This window comes from Podarcis tiliguerta (genome assembly GCF_965153285.1).
Source record: "Podarcis tiliguerta genome assembly, chromosome: 13".
In the NCBI taxonomy this organism is placed as follows: domain Eukaryota; kingdom Metazoa; phylum Chordata; class Lepidosauria; order Squamata; family Lacertidae; genus Podarcis; species Podarcis tiliguerta.
This window is the reverse complement of record NC_139546.1, coordinates 1,953,801-1,975,399: the sequence shown is the minus strand read 5'-3', so window position 1 is coordinate 1,975,399 and position 21,599 is coordinate 1,953,801. Positions and strand designations below refer to the sequence as shown.

The 21,599-nt window shown below is 44.3% G+C and overlaps 1 protein-coding gene across 10 annotated transcripts in view; it reads right to left on the bottom strand.

Moving 5' to 3' along the window:
• Nucleotides 1-18,070, bottom strand: part of IKZF1 (IKAROS family zinc finger 1) — a 74,071-nt gene extending 56,001 nt beyond the window's left edge. For 2 of the 10 annotated variants that reach the window (XM_083409156.1, XM_083409158.1), the window contains exons 1-2: nt 17,753-17,946; nt 1,570-1,623 (exon numbers count right to left, since the gene is read on the bottom strand). In XM_083409156.1, coding sequence (XP_083265282.1) covers nt 1,570-1,623; nt 17,753-17,891 — 193 coding nt within the window. In that variant the 5' untranslated portion in view covers nt 17,892-17,946. Of the gene's footprint in view, nt 1-1,569; nt 1,624-2,140; nt 5,272-15,084; nt 15,169-16,801; nt 16,821-17,752 lie in introns of those variants that run through there. The other 8 variants (XM_083409161.1, XM_083409162.1, XM_083409157.1 and 5 more) reach the window with 8 other exon arrangements.
• Nucleotides 18,071-21,599: the final 3,529 nt, after the last annotated feature.

Below are 21,599 nucleotides of genomic sequence, written 5' to 3'. Positions count from 1 at the left end.
TGTGGGTTCCAGCACCTGAAATTCAGAAGCATTGTTGCCTCTGACTGTGGAGGCAGAAAATAAGAGGTCCTGGCTAGGAGCCATCAATGGCCCTTTCCTCCTCCATGAACTTGTCCAGTCCTCTTTTCAAGCCATCCCTGGTTCAGCCTTCCATAGTTCAGCTACGCACAGGGTGAGTAATTTCTTTTGTCTTCCAATATTCAGCTTCGCAGGCTCTCCGTGAGCGTCCTCTCTCTCCACTTTCTCCATGCCATGCATCATTTTATGCATTTCTATCATGTCACTTCTTACCCTTTCTTTAAACCGAAAAGGCTCCAATGCTCCAACCTTTCCTTGAAGATGCTCCGCCCCCTTGATCCTTTTGGTTGTCCTTTCCTGAACCTTTCCCAACAATACAATAACCCTTCTGAGGTGAGGCAACCAGAACCGAACACAGTTTTCCAAATGCAGTTGTACAATATATAACAGTACTTTGATAGTCACAGTTTTATTTTCCTTTCCTAGCATGGACTTTTGCCTTTTTCAGAGCTGTTGCTCCACTGCCAACATCTTCACTGAGCCATCCCCTACGACCCCTAAGTCTCATTCCTCATCAGTCACCCACAGTTCAGACCTGCCCGCCCCCCTGTGTGTATAAGCGAAATTAAGGGTGGCTTGTTTGTTTGTTTGCCTCAACATGCATCACTTTACACATACATTGAATTGCATTTGCCATTTTACTGCCCATTCATTCAGTTTGGAGAGGTTCTTTTGGAGCTGTTCACAATCTCTCTTTGTTTTAACGACCATGAACAACGTAGTCGCATTAGCACACCTGGACCCCTCACTGCTCACTCCTAACTCTAGATCGTTTATGAACAAGTTATGCAGCACAGACCCAGCGCCAATCCTTGGGGAATTTCACTTTGTTCATCCCTCCCTCCATTTATTCCTAGTCTCTGCTTTCTGCTACTTAACAAATTCCTGATCCATATGAGGACCTCTCTTCTTATTCCATGACTGCCAATCTTACTCAGGGAACAAAAGCTTTTTAAAACTTCAAGTACGCTGTGTCAGATTTACAATCTGCAAGTGACTGATTTGAGAGTGAATATGACATCGGGGTCAGAGGTCAGACTCGGACCTGGAGACCAAGGTTCAAATTCCCACTCACATCACGAAACCCACCTTGCGCCAATCCGTGATTCTCAGCCTAACATACCTCACAGATTTGCCATGAGGATAAAATGGGGAAGGGGAAAACCATATCGGCCGCCACCATGAGCTCCTTGGAGGAAAGTTGGGATAGAAATCAACTAAATGAATGAATGATTAAGATATGTCCCCCTCCACTCTCTTTGGCTCCTTTATCTTTAAGTTACTAAAAAAAGAAACCCAGGCACTACTGGGCTTGATATGAAGTGATAAACATTAATTATATCCTGATTTCCACTCTGGCAATGCAAAAGACCCAAAGCAATTACACTGACAATAATAACACTGTGTTCTGGTAGAGAACTCAATGGACTCCAGGCTGGAAGCGGGGGGTGTGTGTCCTCCTTTCTAAGTCATATTTTTTAGTGATCTCACCTGAAACTTGGGACATATCTTGAGCCTCATCTGTTTCCATTTTCCTCAAGTTATCTGAAGGAAAGAGAAAAAGAAAAGCCTTAAGTTTAATGTGAAATGCAAAATCACAGGAGAGAAAGTGGGTGGGGGGCAGAGAGAGACGGAGGGGGGGAATCTTTGCTATTTAACTATGAGATTATCTAGCAGGGCTAATGTATTTTTCTCTCTCTTTCTTTCCCATCCTGCATACTTGTGGGGGTATCAGGCTGGCACAGACCTTGATCCTTTTAAAAAGAGCATTACAAAGATTTATAAAAATATCATTACAAGCACAGGAGGACCAAATTTGTTATTTATTGTTAATTTCCTACTGCATAATAACCCAAAATGCAAACTGACTGCAACAAAATTAAGCAGAAAATTAAATGGCCCTGGGTCATTGTAGGCAAAGAATTCATTCTCTTGGCTGATCCATAGTTATGTTCTTTCTAATTTACTGAGCATGCATCGATGAACCTTGAGTCAGCTTGGTGACACGCGTACAATCAGCAATCAAAAAACGAAGCAATTTGCTGAAGAATGTCTCATTTACCCAGGCAGGCCTGCATAGCGAGCAGCAACCGCCGCTACTGCCATCAATAATGAATACACCTCCAGCCGCGGCAGATGGGCGAAGAAGCAGCAGCCGCTTCAGTCGTGGGCCCTCTCTCGCCCAGGAGCCCTGCGCTTCGAACCACACCGGCTTCCTTCTAGGCGGGGAGAGGGGGCACTCCCCAAAATAGCAAACCGAGCCCTGGAGAGAAAGGGAACCCAGACCTTCCTGTTTTGCTGACAGATGGCTCGGCTCCACAGATTTGTAACAAATACTGGGAAGCCACTTGCCCTTCTGTCGCAACACATAATGTTCCAAAGAATAAAGTTGCAAAGTGACCACAAACACCAGGGAGAAGCATGCCCGGAGTCAGTGGGGTGGAAATGGAAGCCAAAAGCCTCTGCTTGGAGCACAAGGCTATGGGCCTGAAGAGGTCTCCAGGGCCTGGGTGGACATCTGGTGCCTCTCTGGATAACAAATGCTTTGTGGAAGCAGCTACTCTCAACACATCCCAGCAAGGCACTTGCTCCGTGCAAGCGAGTCGCCGGCAACTTGCGGGAGCTCACTTCAGGGAAAGCAGTTGAGGGCAGCTTCTGTAACCTGGAGGCTTTGGGCTTTTCCCTTTCTTTATGCTCCAGGCTTTATGCCTCCAGTAGCCAAACCTCCTGGAAACTCCACAAAGGAACAGGAGATGGAGACTGGGGAGAATTTGACTCCAGCCAGCTAACCAAACAGTTCCCAGGGACGGAATTTTGTTTCTTGAAATAATCAGCCTGGCAAGATGCAGCAGAGCAGTCCCACCAAGCTGAGCACAGCCAGGGAGGGCAGGCCAGCAGAGGCTCCTCCACAAATCTCCTGCATTTGATGCCTTCCTTGGACTGCAAAAAGCAGGTTTCCTCAACCCCAGCCCTCCAGATATTTTGAGACTACAGTTCCCATCATCCCTGACCACTGGTCCTGCTAGCTAGGGATCATGGGAGTTGTAGGCCAAAAACATCTGGAAGGCCGAGGTTGAGGAAGCCTGGCAAAAAGTAAAGGGCTGGCCAGCCAAAAGGCCTGGCCTGGGTCACAAGCTATGTGGGCCCAGCCTAGAGAACCGTATCGATACAATTTGCAGGGGAAATCACTCTCTTGACCTGGACTCAGAGGTGTCTTAGGAGGCTAATATGTGGTTCTTGAAGGAGAGGTTATGCAAGGGGGCATTGGGGTGGAGGAACCCACTCATGTTAGGCATGAGGCAGTCATGGGGTGGGCTTGCTTTTTATCCCCCCCCCCTCTTTATCCTGCTGCATCTTCCCTCATTTGTCTTCTGACACACCGGGTTCCTCTCTCTATCACGCATTCCCCACACCCAACACTATGGGGGCCCTGGCTGCATTTTTATTTTACCCTTTTCTTTTGGGCACCCATCATGGCTGCTGAGCTAGCTTTTCCTGGAAAGTGGCTCCATTCCACTCGTAAATGTACACACCTACATCTTAAAGGGCGTCACTGCAGATTCACATCAGGATTGCTCCCCAACATGCTTCCCTCGCGCTTGATCCACAGGCTGCAGTTCGTGAGGATGCTGCGGCACAATTGCTGACAGGAGTGAGGCTTTGCTAGCATATTGCACCTGTGCTCAGAGATCTCCACTACAGATGCTGCTGTTACTATACAAAGCGCTTAACAACTTGGGACCAGTTCACCTATGAAATTGCCTTTCCCTACATGTGCCCACTTGACCGCTTCAATCAGTGGAACTGGCACTGCTACAGGTGCCCCGTGATACCCATTCCGCATTTGTAAGAACTCAGTCACTTCGTGTGACAGCACCTGCCCTTTGTAACTCCCTGCCAATTGATTGAAGCGAGCACCTTCACTCTACTATTTTTGATGCCTGCTAAAAACATTCCGGTTTAGAAAAGCCTGCCCAGATGCTTAGAAATGCTGGTAGGAATTTTGATGTTTGGGCATTTTAGCATTTCGTATGATTTAAAATAATTGTTTTCTATTTCCTTAATTCTATCGTTTTATCTTTTTACAATCAAGCGGCATATAAATTTTCTGAAATAAATAAATAATAAAGGAAATGTGTCCGTTAGCCATTTTGTTTCATTTCAGGGTTGCCAGATTTCAGCATTTTAACCTGAAGTTCCAGGGCGCACGCAAATTGAATGGAAAAAAGATGCTTCTGCATGTTGGCTGCCCAGCCCAGCCTCGGGGCTGAAATGCTCTGCACGCAGCTTGGCTGAGATCGAGAGGGCTGTTGTGCCATTTCCATCCCAGGCCCTGGGCTGTGAGGAGCTTTGCGTCCCTGGAAGAGGCGGCGGCGAGTGGCAGCAGCTGTGAGGAGGGCAGCGAGAAGGAAAGGAAAAAGAGCGCCCATCAGTCACCTGCTCAAGGTAGACATGGTGCTTCAGAAGAATGACAGAGGGACAGCAGAAAAATTTATCGTGCTATTTGACAGCGGAACGGACTCCCTCGGGAGGGGGGGGGCTCTTCTTCCTTGGAGGTTTTTAAGCAGAGGCTGGATGGCCATCTGCAGGATCAGGCCAAGGCCCATCCAGTCCAGCATCCTGTTCTCACAGTCTCCCACCCCGTGCCAGGGGGAAACCAGGGAGCAGAACAGGACCCCTCCTGAGGTTCCCAACGACTGGTGTGGAGAAGCCGTGCTGCCTGCAAGCGCCTCGTGGCTGGGCAGCCGGGGGCACAAGCTATGCAACGGGTGTGGCCTCCTTCACTCCTGAAATTTGTGCATTTAGGGCGAAGGTTTGATGCCAGGCCCTCAGAATGCTCAGCTTGCACTACCCGGGTTCCTGGTGGCTGGGAGGCCTCTGAGCATCTTCAGCTGAATGCACACGGAATTTCCCTTCAGATCTTCGCACTGAATGCACAAAGGTCAGGAACGGGGGGGTGTGTGTTGAGGATGGTGCCTGGGCAGGTGCCCCTACAGAGCTTAGTGCGCTTTGAGCTCATGCCTGCACCATCAGGGTCCAAGCCTTCTTCTTGGGGGAGCCGGAATCATAGGCAGGTGACTTTCTGGTTGGCTTTTGCTCTCAGCTTTGAGCTGTCACTCTGCTCCGCTCATCAGGCTCTGCCATGAGGAATATGCAGACTCTTCGGGTCTGAGCCTCAGCAGATGTGACGTCCTAATTTTACACAAGATTTATAAACAACAAATAGAAGAAAGAAAAAACACCCTCTAAGCAGTTTATGTAAAATAGTATGAAATATTCATTAAAAATACAGTGGTACCTTGGGTTAAGTATTTAATTCGTTCTGGAGGTCTGTACTTAACCTGAAACTGTCCTTAACCTGAAGCACCACTTTAGCTAATGGGGCCTCCTGCTGCTGCCGCGCCGCCGGAGCACCATTTCTGTTCTCACAAAGCAAAGTTCTTAACCCGTGGTACTATTTCTGGGTTAGCAGAGTCTGTTACCTGAAGCGTCTGTAACCTGAAGCGTATGTAACCCGAGGTACCACTGTACTGATAAAATCTACAAACTTTATGAACAAGGAGACATAATGAAGTTGTCAAAATATAGACAAAATCGACAGAGTTGGTTCTTAAATAAAACATCATGTCTGCCTATGCTGGCCTAAGGAGCAGTCCCAGGTGCTGCCACAGTAAAAGGCTGGTTCCTTGTACATGTGGAGCAAACTTTATATGCCATAGGTAAAACTGCCAGTTCCATAGACCAAAGTGGCTGGGTGTATTTTAGGGCTAAATGTAGGGCTGCTGGCTATCCTGCTATTATGGGAAACTGCTTCTGTAGCTCTAATTTCTGCAATGTCTTCCGGCCCCATCACCATTTCCATTCTCTTCCAAGCAATTGATAAAAACTCTTATCACACAGTTGTTTGACAAAAGTAGCCAAGCTTGACTTGTGCTCCAAAATTTGCATCAACATCTCCATGCAAGTTATTTCAGGCTAGCAATCAGTGGGGAATAAACCGTACTTGATGGGGAAAGTACATTCTGCTCAGGGCCAAGTGCCATTTTTAAAAGTCCTGTTGATTTCCATGGGGCAAGTGCTTTCTCTTTGAAATCACGGGACTTAAAAATATCTAAAACATCATATATTCAAAGCTCTTATGGCAGCAAAGTGTATTCTACTACTCAGATATTCACTAAATATTATGAGTCTCTATATGATACATCCAAAACATTAAAATAGCATATATTGGATTATCTGAAGTCAATTCCCCAGTGCTTGAAAACGACAATGTGTTTGATATGAGTGACAGCAGAATAATTTATTGTGACAGTGGAACAGACTCCGTCGAGAGGCATGGGCCTCTCCTTCCTTGGAGGTTTTTAAGCAGAGGTTGGATGGTCATCTGTCTTGGATTCTTTAGCTGAGATTCCTGCACTGCAGGGGGTTGGACTAGATGACCCACGGGGTCCCTTCCAACTCTACCATTGTGGGATTCTATGAATAAATCCCTAGGCTCTGATGGTTTTACTACTCCGTGCTCCTCCCTCCAAGGTTTCTTTGTGGATTTTTGTTACAAGTATCACAGGTATGTAATAGTGCTGATACAAAAATTTAGGCACATCCAATGGTTATGACACGTCAGAAAACCACATGCCTGAAATCAGCAGCAACCTTCCTCCTGCCCCACCTCTTCCCTGGACCCTTGGGGAACACAGGGGAGAGGAAGCTTGCGTGCTGTGCTTAGGTGCTCCCCTGCCGGAACTATGGAGAACCTCCAGAAAGGGAGTTAGATCTTTAACTGCCCTGTGATCTCTGGATGAAGGGCAGAATAACAACAACAATAACAACAACAATCATTCTAGGTAGAAACATATCTTGTTACAAGGTAAGACTACAAGCTATTTACGATGGGTTTGCTAACAGACTGAAATGGATAACTTTCCAGTATGTCCATCCAGACAAGACTGCCTTTCTTCCAGCCCACCAAATGCTTGACATTATTAGGAATTCAGGAAGTAAAGTAAACTTCTGCAAAGCTAATGATCGCACCCCCATTGTTGTCTTTGTGCTTGGTATTTTATGAAGCCTTCGACGAGACAGAGGGTTCATATTTGATTAAATTAAGTGAAGAAGGTGGACTCTGGAGAAAAATTCACTCGTGCATTATGTGTTGAGGGGGAATCTATGGAATATCTATGGTAAAAATCAGGATGAACAACCTGGATTCAAAATAAAGCAATCTAAACCATGCAACAAACCTTTCCATTAAATTTGAGGCACATTTAAAGAGTTGTGAGGTGCTGGGGGTGATTCAGACTGACAAAAGTTAAGTAGTGTTGTTCTTTCAATGGGAAAGATTTAAGCACTTTGTGCCTAAGAAATTTGCAACATATTGCTTGAATTTGAACAACAGGTGGGCTGCTAAACCTGCAGGACCCAAGTCTGTGTTTAAACTGCCTCACTTTATTCAATGGGATTTACTGCAAGTAACTGTGCTCAGCTGTGCAGTCTGAGGCTGCAATCCTATGCCAGCTTCATTGGGATTAAGGGCACTGAAGAAGCACTTCCAAGGAAACTTGCTCAGATTGCACTGCTTGACAACCCTTTCTGTGCCACAGTAATGCCAGCAAATTGTTTCTCCTCAGCAACTTAGTAGGACAACACTTTGATTTAAAATGATTCAAATGAGAAATAGTTTACAGTATTTAAACCTTAAATGAATGATAATATTTTTGGTTTGTTTTCCTGCCTTTTATAGTGATAGCTTTGCCCCCAAGAAAAATGAACAGACGTGGACAATGCCTGGCTGCTCTGGCCCCTGGTGGCTGGATCCTTTAAGCCTCGTCGGCACATCTCCCAAGCTGAACTCTGCCTACCATCAATGTATGGTTGACTACCAGGTCACGCTAATGCCATCTCTCACGGAATGGTAGCCTAACAAACTTTCTATAAGAAAAATCTCAAAGTTAGTTAGAGAGGGAAAAAACTTGCACCTAAATCTCCCATCTACCCAGGAATGTAAATTTACCTAACTTCCTGCTTTTCATTTCCCTTATTTTTCTGAGTGATCTTTAATTTCCTTTTATTAGACTGTTATGAAACAGTCAAGGCTAGCAGGTGTGTGTGTGCTCTCATCTGGTTGCCCCATCTCAAAAAAGAGCATCACAGACCTAGAAAAGGGAAACCAAAATGATCAACACTGATCACCCAAAGAAACTAAACAAAAAGAAGCATGTGGAATTCACTGTCAGGAGATTGGGGGGGGTCTCATTAGCTTGAATGGCTTTAAAGAAGAATTAGACACTTTTTTATTGGAAACTAGGTCTATCAGTGGCGATTAGCTATACTTGAGAAATCGAACTTCCACCTTCAGAGGCAGGAAACCTTGAATATCACAGCTAGGACCAAACTCAGAGCTGGACCACTGCCTTCATCCCCGGCTGCAGACTTCTCCAGAACCCAGGCCTGGTGGACTCGGTGCGCCCATGGCCTGATCCAACAGCACTTTTTAAACTCTTACATAAAAAAACGCACACATAGTTTTCCTTGAACTGAAAATGTAGTTTATTCTGGATGAATGTATTGGATATCCTTGTCCAAAATTGCAAACAGGCTTTAATTAAAAGTGTTCCATATCTCCACCACCAGCTCATAATTAACTTTATTATGGGGATTTAATAAAGTAGACCTCTCAATTCCTATGTAAGATTCTACTTTAGAACCATTTTAATTCTATTTTTAATTTCCTCTCCAGCAGACCACAAATAATAACTAACGAAAAGGTCCATTTCTAGAAACAAAACCTGCGAAACATAAAGGCTTTCTCTCATTTCCATTAAGCTTGTTCCCCATCCCCCAGGACTATCAAGATGTGTAAGAAACAAAGTTATAATTTGTTAAGACCAATTCATTTCCTCCTTTTCTCTGTTGGCACATATATATGTAACTTTTCTATAGAAAAAAATGTTTAGTCATTGTTTCTACTTATAGGAATTTGCTGTTGGCTACATGTCTTCCACCTCAGGGACCTGCACACCAGGTGAGGGTGGCCCCTGTCCCTTTGCACACACAGCCTGGCAAACAACATGCAGCTGAAGCCACAATCCTCTTCATCCCACCAAAGGTACTTCCAAGCAAACCATACAGGAATAGGCCACAAACCTGAAGCATTTATATGCCTGGCTTTTTAAAAAAACAAAATACTAAAATAAAGAAGAAATTAATTGGGAACACACACACAAAATAATTTACAGAAAATGCAATATAATTATATTTTTTGTAGTCATCCGTTATCACAGCACTTCAATTCTAGCAAGAATAACCAATACATTGTTTATTAAGAACACTTTCTTCTTGTCAGGCCAATTTATATCAATATATGTGATAAAAGAAGGTAAATATTTTCTTTGTAATAATTTTAAACCTCTCCTTCCTTGCTTTCACTTCTCTGTATTTGAAATTCTGTAAAGGGGGGGGGCTTCATTTTTTAACACAAATGATACAAAAATACCCAAGAGTCAGAGGTACAGACCCTGCGGCAAGTCAGGCACAACAACCCCACAGAAATGGATGGGCCTAAATCTGCATGGGATTGCAGCCCTGGGATTGCAGAGGTCAGCAAGGTATATTATTATGGACATATTCTGCTTCATTTTAACCCAAGTAGTAAAGGCAGCATCATGCAAAACCAGCTGACCAGAAGCAAGAGAGGACAGGACAGGGATCTTGGCGTCTTGAAGAGCTGGAGATGGGGTTTGGGCAGAGGCCGCCTTTCTCTTCCCTGTGTGACAAGATGCATCGGCCAAAATCCTCTTTTCAGTAACATAAATTGGTACAGGGCCTCTGTGCTGCTTTCCATTTGGTCACCTTGTACAAAATACTAAGGGATATTGAATGCTATGGCTGGTATCCCAACTAAGTCATACTCAAATAAGCCTTTGTTTCAGTAGCTCCGCTCTGAGGATGACTAACATTGGCCAATACTCCCTATTTATTGAACATGCCAATACAAAATAAAAAGGAGAAGAGGCTCCAGGTTGCTCTTTACCGTAGCTCAAAGACACAAAATAGGAATATTTGGCTCACAAATGAATAGGATGGTGTGGAATGGGAAGAAGACACTCAATAGTTTACGGAACTTGTATAATAACTCAAGACTTAAAGAATAAAATACTGAGATGAGGACAAGAGTCTTTTGTCTATTTGTTTTGTTCAGTTCCAAGATGTTTTAGGAGCTGTATTCATTAATTCTGACATTGCTTCCTAATTTTACTTGGACTGTTCAAGGCATTTCAAGTGACAAAGGATTCCATAGACTTGAAATGCTGGACACATTTTCGCACCTCACGTAGATAGGCAAAAGGATTCCGAAAATGCCTCCAATCAACATATTGTTCACCTGCTCAGCTTGTTCCAGTTTGCTTACTTGAGTATCTGACAGCCCTTGTGTGTCTGCTGACTCCAGTTTTAAACGAGTGACATCCCATTAATTTCAATGGGGCAGATTAAAATGATTAATGCAGTTGCCGCTGACCTGGCGTTACACGGACAGTCCTTTTCACTGTTTCAATTTGCAACTTTCCCCCCTTCTCCACGGAGAAGGGATTCACTGTTGATAAGGGAAGAGAAAGAAAAACTACTCTTTTTTATTTCCCCCTCCCCCTGCTTACATTAATCTACTTAAACTTTTGCTTGCATTCCTCCTGGATCGCTTTAGCTGTCAGATGTTTTGAACAATGCAAGCAGCAACCTCAGTCCAGCAGCTGATTCTGCAAAGCACCCCTCCCGGAGGCCGTTTCACAGGGTCTGTGCTGATGCCAGTGTCACAAAGAGCAGCTCTTGCCTGGCCACCTGTGGCACTTAAGGATTTCCTCCAGGTGACCAACAGAAGCCTTCCAATAAATGGCTTCCTTTCTCTCTGGGCTGCTGGTGTTGCCACAAATGCCCCAGGTAAGCAAGTTATAGATAGGTAGCCTAGTGAAAATAGTGTAGCTGATTGACTTTGGAGGTCGTGTGTAAAAAGTGGTTATATCACGTGATTCCCAAATAGTGAGTCAAGAAGTCCAAGATATGTGCTTATATGGGAGCTATATGTTTCTGAACTGATATATCCAGTGTGGAGGACAACACAGCAAAAAATAAAGGAGGAAAGGGGCAAACTATCGTCCTGAGCCCTAAGGTTGTCCTGGTAAAATCCTACAGAGCCAGCAACACACATTCATGCAACTGTTACGCTTTTATTTGACAGTAGGTGCCATATGCCAGTTTATGGGCTTCCCAAAGCCATGTGTTTGGCTGCTGTGAGGGACAGATGCTGGACCAGAGAGGCCTTTTGTAGACAGCCACTCACCTGGTCAACTGGCCAGTCAAAGTTTCCTTCAGGCAACTAAAGAGGAAATTTCAAAAAGACTATTTTGTCCTGTGCCCTGCCTTTCTGGAAATGACATTCTCGTGCACCTCTTTCCATATAAATAGACACACACACACACACTTTTTAGATGAAGAAAAGAGTAGCACACTGAGTGAGCAAGCTGGTAACATTTGTAGACCTCTTGACAAGTCTTCCATAAACACAGAAGGGAAGCTCTTTTGAAGGGGATCCTCCGAAAGCACCATCCGTTTCACAGCCAATGCTTCTACATAATATCCAGGGCAGCCTGGATCCACTTGACCAAGCCAGTCACACAACATAATTTTCGTGGCACTTGTATGCATGCAATAAAAAAGACTATTCCTATCACTCTCCTGTACTTTGGTCTTATTTCCTTTTAGCTGGCTGTGCCCCCAAAAATCTTATTGGCTCAGCACTTGTTGAACTGAATGGGTGGCCAGCTAAGGCTCATCATTTGAATACCTATCATCACCCAATCCATGCATGGCCTGGCTAAGGCAGATTTGGGTTACAATATGTTCTGTATGAAAATGTTCTAGAAATACCTGTTTCCTTTTAGAACATAATGCACACGTGCCTTGAAGAGGTGGGCCACACAAGCCACAGGACTACTTGCCTCATGTAATTAGCTTGACTCCTAGCCATTGCGCTGACAATCTGTTAAAGAGGTTTTGCAGAAGGGTTTACCTGTCTCTAATGAGAGTCATGCTTTTATTTGCAAACTTCCACATCATTAGTGTTTGAAAAGATCAGCCCTGGGACTTGTGAGTGTGCACACACAGTCACATATCTAGTTCATCCCCTTAATGTTCTTTTCTTAGGTCCTGGGAGGAGCTCTAGAGCATGATGAACCTCCTAATCTGCAGGTGGTAAAGGCATTCTGAAGCATCTTGGGGGAAGCTTGGGATCCCTCCACAAATATTCCCCTTTGGCCTTTACCACCTGTGGAGAGCCAACAGTGGGACAGCCAGGGCAATGGCTCTTCCCTTGTTCCTTGGGGGGGGGGGAGGGGAGGCAACTATGCCATCCCTGAAGCTGATGTGGATATTTTCTCTCCCATTGGAATTGGTGGGAGAGAACATTTTACAAAGAAAGATACTGCAAGAAAAGGGGGAGAGGCGAGGGGGAAAGCCATTCCTCATCTGTCTTCCTTTGTGGCTGCTGTGAGCCTGGAAGGCCTTGTGGCGGTTCCCCTGGCATGGGCGCGTCCCATCCTGCCACCTGATCTCCCTAGGACTGCTCTGCAAGTCTGCAAAGAGTAAGGTTGAAATGTGATTGCAAACTGTAGCTGCTAACTTGGTCATAACAAATGTTGAACCACGTCCTGCTTATTACCATCTGGGAATTAAATTTTAGCTTGGATTTCCTGCCCTTTACAAATATGAAATTATTCTAAATGTAAACAAAGGTATGGCAATATCTTGTAACCTATAGTTACAATGATTGGCTTTGCAAAATATGGGGACCCAAGACTTTTTGCTTAGGATGTAAGCATACAATTTCAAATTCTGTAGTGAATCGAGTGGTAGATATGGGTGTGGGAAACTCAAGATTCAAATCCCCACCCAGCCATCACTACTGGCTATTAACTAAAACAGTCAAATGACCTTCCAGGTTCAGAAGCAGTCTACCTACCCCCAGGCGCCACATCTGTGGGGAGGATGTGTCTGCCTTCCTACATCTCAGATCCATTTGCCAAACCATTGGAAACAAAATGATGGACCTTTGCCATGACCCAGCATGGCTCTGCAACCTTGGGCCACACACCCAGGTTGCTGCAAGGCTAAAATGCTATTCTAAGCTCTTTGTATTAAGGGCTGGATACCAATATAAAAAATAAATATCAGCAGAGGAAAATAAATAGCTTTTATTCCACTTACTAACATAAACAGAACTGTAAAGGTCCACCCCTGCTGATGAAGCGTGCAAGCCTATGTATGCCTACTCATAAGTAAAACACACTTAATTCAATTGAACTTACTCCCAGGAAGTGTATATAGGATTGCAACTAAAGTTGGCCATTTCTGCTCTAGACTACAACTGTAAATAGCTTATGTCCACCAAAATATATCTGCAGATATAGCTGAGTCTGAAGCTTCTGTTTATTTCCTTAAAATAGCCTGCTTTCAAGCATTACAAATCTAATTCTCCTATCGCCACAAATTTCAAAACTGTTTCTGCTGGCCTACAAACTATTTCAACTTTTTAAAAAGCAACAACAATCCTCCACACCAAATTTTAATGAAGGGGGGGGGGTTGATGCACATGGCCGAAGGCAGGATTTATGGGAGGGCAGGCTTCATGGGGCGGGAGGCAGTTTGTGAAGTATTTTTGTAGATTTACTTGATTTGGCCCTGCCCATGTTGATGCACAGCACTGCAATTTATGGTGGGTGCATCAAGCACATGCGGAAACATTCAAGGGTAGTCCAATAATATGTGGCAAGTGCTCAATTATATCCTTATCCCCACTACAACTTCAGTGCATGCAATAATAAATTAACTCCCCATTTCTAAACACATTTGCCGGGTGTGGGTGGAAAGTTGCCTCTGATTCAAAACTTTATTTGCTGTGGGGGTTTCTTTTTCTTTCTTTTTCTTCTTAAAAATAGTGCTCTCTGGCAAACACCCCAATAAATCTCGGGCAACCTTTTTGTGAGAGCCTCCAACAAACAGAGATGCACTTATCAGAGTGAAGCTGATGTGTTCCAACTGGTCATCCTGGTGTGAATTTGCACTTCTAATAGTTCTTTAGGGTTGCACACCTTAGCACATTTAAATTGGTAGATTTATCAACCAGATTTAAGGGCACACTTTCTTTCTTTTCTTGTTGAATGAAAATGAAAATATTAAAGATATTTTCCACCAAAAATGAATAGTAGCTTTTACTAAATTCTAAATTCTCATATTTTCTTCTTTAAAAAAAAAGTACCTATTTTGAGGTTTCAGTAATATGTAACTGCTGCTTAAAAGTAATACGTTAAAGGCTAATCAATCGACTGAACATTATTTAATCATTTGACAGATCTAAAAATGTTTAATTGTACCAATTAGAAGTTCATTTATACTGGTACAACAGCAACAGATAATTTTGATGCAGCAATCTCTGAACCTACATATAGGCAAAAATGCCCTGTATGGCATATGGCATTGTACATTCCCAAGAAGAACTGTAGCATGATGCTTCTAATTTTCAGAGTTTGCAACTAATTCAAAACCTTAGCAATATAAATTGAATCTTGAAATGTCAAGGTTCAGTTTGAAATATCTGGAGAACTTAGCTTTGTATTAAAATAACCAACGTTACATCATCACTACAAGTTATTATCTAGCTCATATTAAATGTAAACTATTTTGAGCTGGTAATCTATTTGGTATATTTTCAATTATATAACTAGAAATAGATATAAATATGAGTTCACTGTCTACAAAGAAGACAGAAATATCTGCCAGCATGTCCGTCACCACTTATTTCAGATTGCAACCTCTTAAATAAATTTCCGGAACTCTATTTTTACATGTGTATAATATCAATGCACACTATTTTGAAAGGGAAGGATCCAGTACCTGGTCCTCAAAAATGGATTGTATATTTACAGCCTATATCAGTTTAAAATAAACTTTTTTGCCTACCTTGATCCAAAACAAGCATATTTCCCTTTTGGACACGGACGCCTGGTCTGAAAAGTCTGAAGGAGCTGCAAAGTGTTTATGAGCCGCAAGAAGAAACCTAACTCAATACGAAACAAAGTGTCCTGAGACCTCTTATTTCCTGTTGACGATTGGCTAGCTTTTCCGTTTATTTATTTAGTTATTGTCAAATAATTATGAGGAATGTAATGAAACAAATTTACTTGCCTTGTAGGAACAACTGAGAAAATCAAATCAGTCCCTCACTTCAACCTGGGTTCAGTCCTTTGCATAAGGTATCATATTTGTTCAAAAAGAAGAAACTTAAGTTTACTAGTGTAGCTCAAAGACCAAAACTGAAAGCATTGCAAAACCTTATTCCTAAGCCTTCTGATCAACACTTTTTGTGTATTTTAAAGGTATCTCACGGACTGATCTCACTTCATCCGATGTAAATCCCATTCACATCCAACTACTGCAGCCTTACTTCCAGTTCATTTCAAGGAGATAGTTAAGCACATCAAACTGAAGAAACGTGCTTTAAAAAAATGTTCCAGTGGTGCATACAATCCAGTGCTCTTAAGCACCCTAATTAATGTCTACAATCCATTGATTTAAAATTAATGCAGCTGTTTTCAGTACCTCAGATATTCAGCTCAATCTGATGCACACCCCTTGATGCTCTTACTGAGTTCAGTTAAACATGCTCCAAAGTAGGTGTGCATATGATTCTTTTTTTAAAAACAACAACAACACACAGTACATCAATGAATTAAATTGTATAGATCAAATGTTTCCTGTTCATGGACTGGGAGAAAAACTTAGCCTTATAAACATTAAGAAATTGGGATAATTGGAGAAATTTAGGATATGAACTTCCTAAAATCTTGCCTAGTAAAATGCTTGTTTGGCAAGGCTTGATCTTGTGCTAATTTTTTTGGTGCAATCCTATGCTGATTTACTTGTTAAGTTTTAGCGTTTTAATGAGGTTTACTCCATAGTAAGTGTGGTCTAAATGTTCAGTTTTTTCCACTCCTGTTGCTTTTCTAATGTTTGTCCATGGAAGTAACGGCAACAGCATATCAGCAGCCATCTTGATGGCAAGTGCAGTAAATTTCTTCATTCTTCCTCTTCATTTCTACATGTAAACTTATCAGAAAAGATCTATTGCATAGAACTTTCTATGGAAACTATTTCTACAGCAGGGCTACTTTTAGAAAATGACCTTCTGAACCATTTTTGGTTCAGTTCATGGACTTAAAACAATTTTAAGAATGCTAATTTCATAGCCCACACATGGCCATATAAGTGTCACAGACTCTATAGCAATGAGCATTTATTTGCAAGTGGTTAATATAGCAACAATAAGGTATAAACTTTCTGGAAACCTCTTTAAAAATGCTTGTTTTCCCAATGATATTAGAGAATCTATTTACCTTTCAAAGATATTCAGGGGCATGCAAACATGACTTCATTCCTTGAACTGTAATAAAATTTAAAGTGCGACCTAGAAGATCCAAAGTGTAATCCCCCCTCCGGTACGTTAATCATGAATGATAAGAAAATGTCTGCGATCTCCTGAATAAAACTTACATATCTAACCTAGTTTTCTGACAACTGCCAAACTTGTCTGCTGTGTCTTGTAAGTCTTGGATTACTTTTACAACTACTGTACTTTAACTTCAATACATAAATTTAAAGATTCCTTTAAAGTGTATACATTTAGATTCCAGTTAACATAGTCTTACTCTCTGGGTGCTGTGCTGGGCCACATAAGGAAACTTTTTTTAATGGTGGGATAAACTTCCACAGCCTCAGTTACATTTGATAAAGTAGATGCAAGCTCATGCTGTGGTGAATTTGTCAGCCTCGGGAGTGTCACAAGCCTGTTCCCTCTGCTCCAGGGGGCTACTGGGGGTCCCATCTGAAAAACCTGGAGGGGATGTCGATCATCAGTGAACATCTATGACACTTTTTTCTCTTTTTTACATCTTTATGAAAATTAATAGAAATTACATTGGGTTCTTCCTCCCCACTTTTTTAGGAGGGGGTTGCCAATAATCATCATCATGAAATTCTTGTAACACCGCATTTATTCATAAAACAGCATTCCACTACTAACATTCAAAGCCCCCCGAGTTGTCTCCGCAGCCTGCCACGCGCAGCTTGGCGCTGCCTCGGAGCTTTGCTTGTCCTTTATTCCTCCACCCCGAACCACTTTCAGAAACCGGGGGGTCGGGGAGAGGGAGAGAAGGGGAGCAAAACCTTGTCTCCTTCGGGCAGATCACAATCGAATCCATGGACTATGAATGGATCGATCGTTAGACAGACAGATCTAATCACCTCTCAGACCAGAAAAACAAACTCAGCAGGCAGCTCCTGAAGTTTAGAGGCGCGGAAGGCTCTGCACAAAGTTGCCGGCTGCTTTCCTTGAACTCGACAGCCAGGATCGCGCGCACTTTGCCCGCGGGCTCAGCGCTCCGCGCGCGCTCTTTCCGCCGGGCAGCCCTGGGAAGAGGCGGCCAGTCGCTCGCTCCCCGGCGGAGTTGGCGCTGCTTTTCCCGAGCAGAACTTTTCTCTCCCGACAAAGTTTGCTGCCGCGACGGACAGGAGGGGGAAAGGGAGAGAGCGGGGGAGAGAGAGGAAGGCGCGCGGCGGGGCGAGACGGTACCTGCTCCGGGCGCGGCGGGATGTCGGCGGCTGGCGGGGCCGAGCTCTCGGTGTGGCAGCGGCGGCGGCAGCAGCAGCGCGCCCGCAGGCAGCTCGGCTCCGTCGGCGCCCCAGCCCACTTCCGCCCGCCAAGGCAGCATCGCGGCGGCGGCGCCCGGCAGCGCCCAACCTGCTCCCTCGAAGCCGGCGGCGCAGAAAGCGCGCCGCGCTCGCCCAGCCCCTCAGCTGACGAGGAACCCCCCCCCCCGCCGGGCCGGGAGGGGCGCACCTGGCAGAGGCAACCTGGCCGGCGAGGGGGAGGCGCCCACTGGATGCCCCTTGCCCGCCCCGCCGAGCGCCAGGTGCGCCACCTGGTTGGACGTGCGCTCTCCGCGCGCCAGGCGCCCCAGAAGAAAGCGCCCAGAAAGTGGGGCGCCCCGTGGGGTGCGGGCGGCGGGGCCAGCTCACCTTTAGATACCCCTTGCTCGCAGGGGGAAACCTCCCAGGGGCTTCCATTGTATTTGGGTTTTTTTTTTAGAAAAACCATAGCTAAAACATTTACAGCATGATTGAAAACATGCGGAGAGTTGAGAACCCTGACAGAGCAGGCGAAAGCAAAGTGAAAACACCTGCGGACCTTGCAAGCAACCGGGGAGGCTTCCCTGCCGGAGAATGTCTGGAGCAGCTCAGACAAGAGGAGGCGGGAGGCGCCTCTCGCTGTCCAGAGGCAGGGAGTTCCAAAGGCTCAGTGGCGCCACACGGAAAAGACGGCGTTTCTCTCGCCACCCCTCCGCATCTTGCACCCCTTAGCACAGCGATCTCTACTTGGAAAGGACGCCCCGGTCTTCAGTACAGTTACACTGTGTTACTCAGAAGTAAAATCTCATTGAGCGCAACCGGGTTGGATTTGAGTAAATGCGCTTAAGACCGAAACCTACCTGCTGCTTTCCGCACAGGAGTTCTGCGCCGGGAAACGGCACTTGGGTTTCCGTCTGGAGCACTTTCCCCCAGACACTTAGGGAGCATCGGGAGGCGCAGGAAGCCTCCCTGTAGGTTGCTGGGGGTTCGGGCTGGTGCACCTGCTGGGAAGCTGTGGAAGTGGATGGACCAACTGCATCCACATGGCAGCAAGTGCAAGGTCATTCGGGCAGGATGACCTGGCCAGCAGACTAGTTTCTCTCTTCTTTGAGCAGCTCCTGTTCATCCATGGTAGATTAGTAGATTAAATGCTCCAAGCAGGTGAGCAGGGACGGACCACACTGGTGCCAATCCCAGAATGGGCAGCCTGCTGTAAGGAAGATGCCAGTTCCAAGAGGAAGTATCCACACCTGCCAAAAAAGTATGACAACTGGCTGAAGATGTTGGAAGATGGCTATTACACTGTTTCTCCCAGTTAAACATTCCCAGCTCCCCCAACTGTTCCTCATCAGTCTTGGCTTCCAGACCATTGATCATCTTGGCCATCCTCTTCCGCACACCTTCCAGCTTATCAATATCCTTCTTAAACAGTGGTGCCCAATAACTGGTCTCTGGACTCTAGATGGGCTCTAACCCAAGCAGAATAGAGTGGCACTATGGCTCTCTTTGATGTGGTGTGTTGAACCAAAGGTGAGACTGCTCTGGAAGATTTGCAAGTGCCACCATGGTAGTCCAGATAACCCTGTGGGCCCTGGGGTGCTGGGCTCTGGGCCCAGAAAGGGCAGTGATCTGTCAGCCTTGGATAGTTGGCACCTATTCCCTCACCTGTCAGGTGGATTGAAGAGAGGTTCTGGCCAAGCTGATGTATGCTGCTGCTTGTATAAGTAACGTCTACATGTTTAACTGGGTGCAGACAAGCAATAACACTGGCTTGCTGATATGGTTGTCCGCCTCGCATCTGTAAGGGCAGAGAGGCTCTGTTTGCTGTGCTGTTGGTTTACTCTTTTCTTTGGGACTCCCTACCTCAGAGCTTTCCAAACTGTGTGTCGCGAAATGTTAAGTGTGTGGGTTGCAGTGCGTCGGTGTGTTGTGAGAAGGCTCTCCACCCTCCTCCTGGGGCTGGAAAGGGGTTAGTTTAACCCACCTTAGCGTGGCTCCATCCTTCTTGTCCTTCTGCTGCCAGGTGAAGACTGTTGTGTTCCAGCGGGCTTTAGGAAACTTACTCCTTTTAAGGAAAGGGGTTTTAACGTGGGTTTTCCATTGTTTTAATTCCATTATAGTTTAATTACTTTTTAATTATTATATTTTATATCTTTTTTAGCTTCTACGTTCATATTGGTTTTTGTAAGCCGCTTTGAAACTCAGTTCTGGGGAAAAGGTTGGGTATGTAATAGTAGTAGTAATAATAATAAATACAATACAATATAAAAAAGATGTATTGGATAAATAAAAAGGTAAAGGTACCCTTGCCTGTACGGGCCAGTCTTGACAGACTCTAGGGTTGTGCGCCCATCTCACTCAAGAGGCCGGGAGCCAGCGCTGTCCGAAGACACTTCCGGGTCACATGGCCAGCGTGACGAAGCTGCTCTGGCGAGCCAGAGCTGCACACGGAAACGCCGTTTACCTTCCCGCTAGTAAGCGGTCCCTATTTATCTACTTGCACCCGAGAGTGCTTTCGAACTGCTAGGTTGGCAGGCGCTGGGACCGAACAGCGGGAGCACACCCCACCGCAGGGATTCGAACCGCCGACCTTTCGATCGGCAAGCCCTAGGCGCTGAGGCTTTTACCCACAGCGCCACCCGCGTCCCAATTGGATAAATACACAATTGGATAAATACACAATGCCTAAAGACAATGCTTTCTCTGTTTTGCATAACTCAAAGAGCATACTTATATTTTAATTTAAAAATAAGACAAAACATAAAACTTACATTGCACACGACAGAACTATAAGCTGAATGAGGCTGCTACCATCTGAGTGCGCACAGCACTGCCAGGAGCCCGCCCCCCCCAGCTGGGTGGGAGGTGAGGCATCTCCTGCATCTCCTCCCTCCCCGTCCTCAAAGGGCTAAGGGGGGGGGCAGGATTTCAGCCCTGTTTAAATTAAAAATGTATGATGTTGGGCGTAATATACAAATGGAAGCATGGGAACGATTGTGGAAGCATGTTAGCATGTTATGATTTAAGAGAAAATTATATGAAAATGCTATATAGATGGTACCTAACACCTAGTGGATTGGCAAAAATGTATAAATCAAAGTCAAGTAAGTGGTGGAAATAAGGTTAAAGCTTGCTGGGAAATGATATATAATGAATTGAAAAAGATGTTTAAGATACCATTTATGTATAAAAAAAACTCAGAAACCTTTCTCTTGGGAATTATAGGATTAGAACTACCCGAACAGTATAGAAATTTGTTTATGTACTCTACTACAGCCGCAAGAATGTTATTTGCCCAAAAGTGGAATGATGAAGAGGCCCGACAAAAGAAGATTGGATACAGAAACTAATGGTGTATGCAGAAATGGCGAAACTTACCGGAAGAATAAGAAATCAAGATTACAAACTCTTTAGAAAGGAGCGGAAGTGATTTATTGAGTATTTTCAAACAAATTGTAAACAGATTAAGACATTGGCAGAATTATTGTAAAAACCTGCAGTTTAAAAAAAAAGTGAGATATATATTAGAATAGACAAATAAAAGAATAAGTTAAAACAATTTGGAGTATGCAGGAAAAGATGAAAATAAATTTAAGGAACCACAGAAAGAGGGGGAAGGGAGCCCAAATTTAAAATGTTAAAAATTGGCAAAATTATTGTTGTAATGTATATAAATATAAATCATCAATATTTTTTAAAAATAAAATGTAAAAAGATATGCACATGTGACATTACAGGGGATTTTTTTTTTTGTTGCTGCCGTCATGCAGCTGTTAAAGGCAAAGGACATA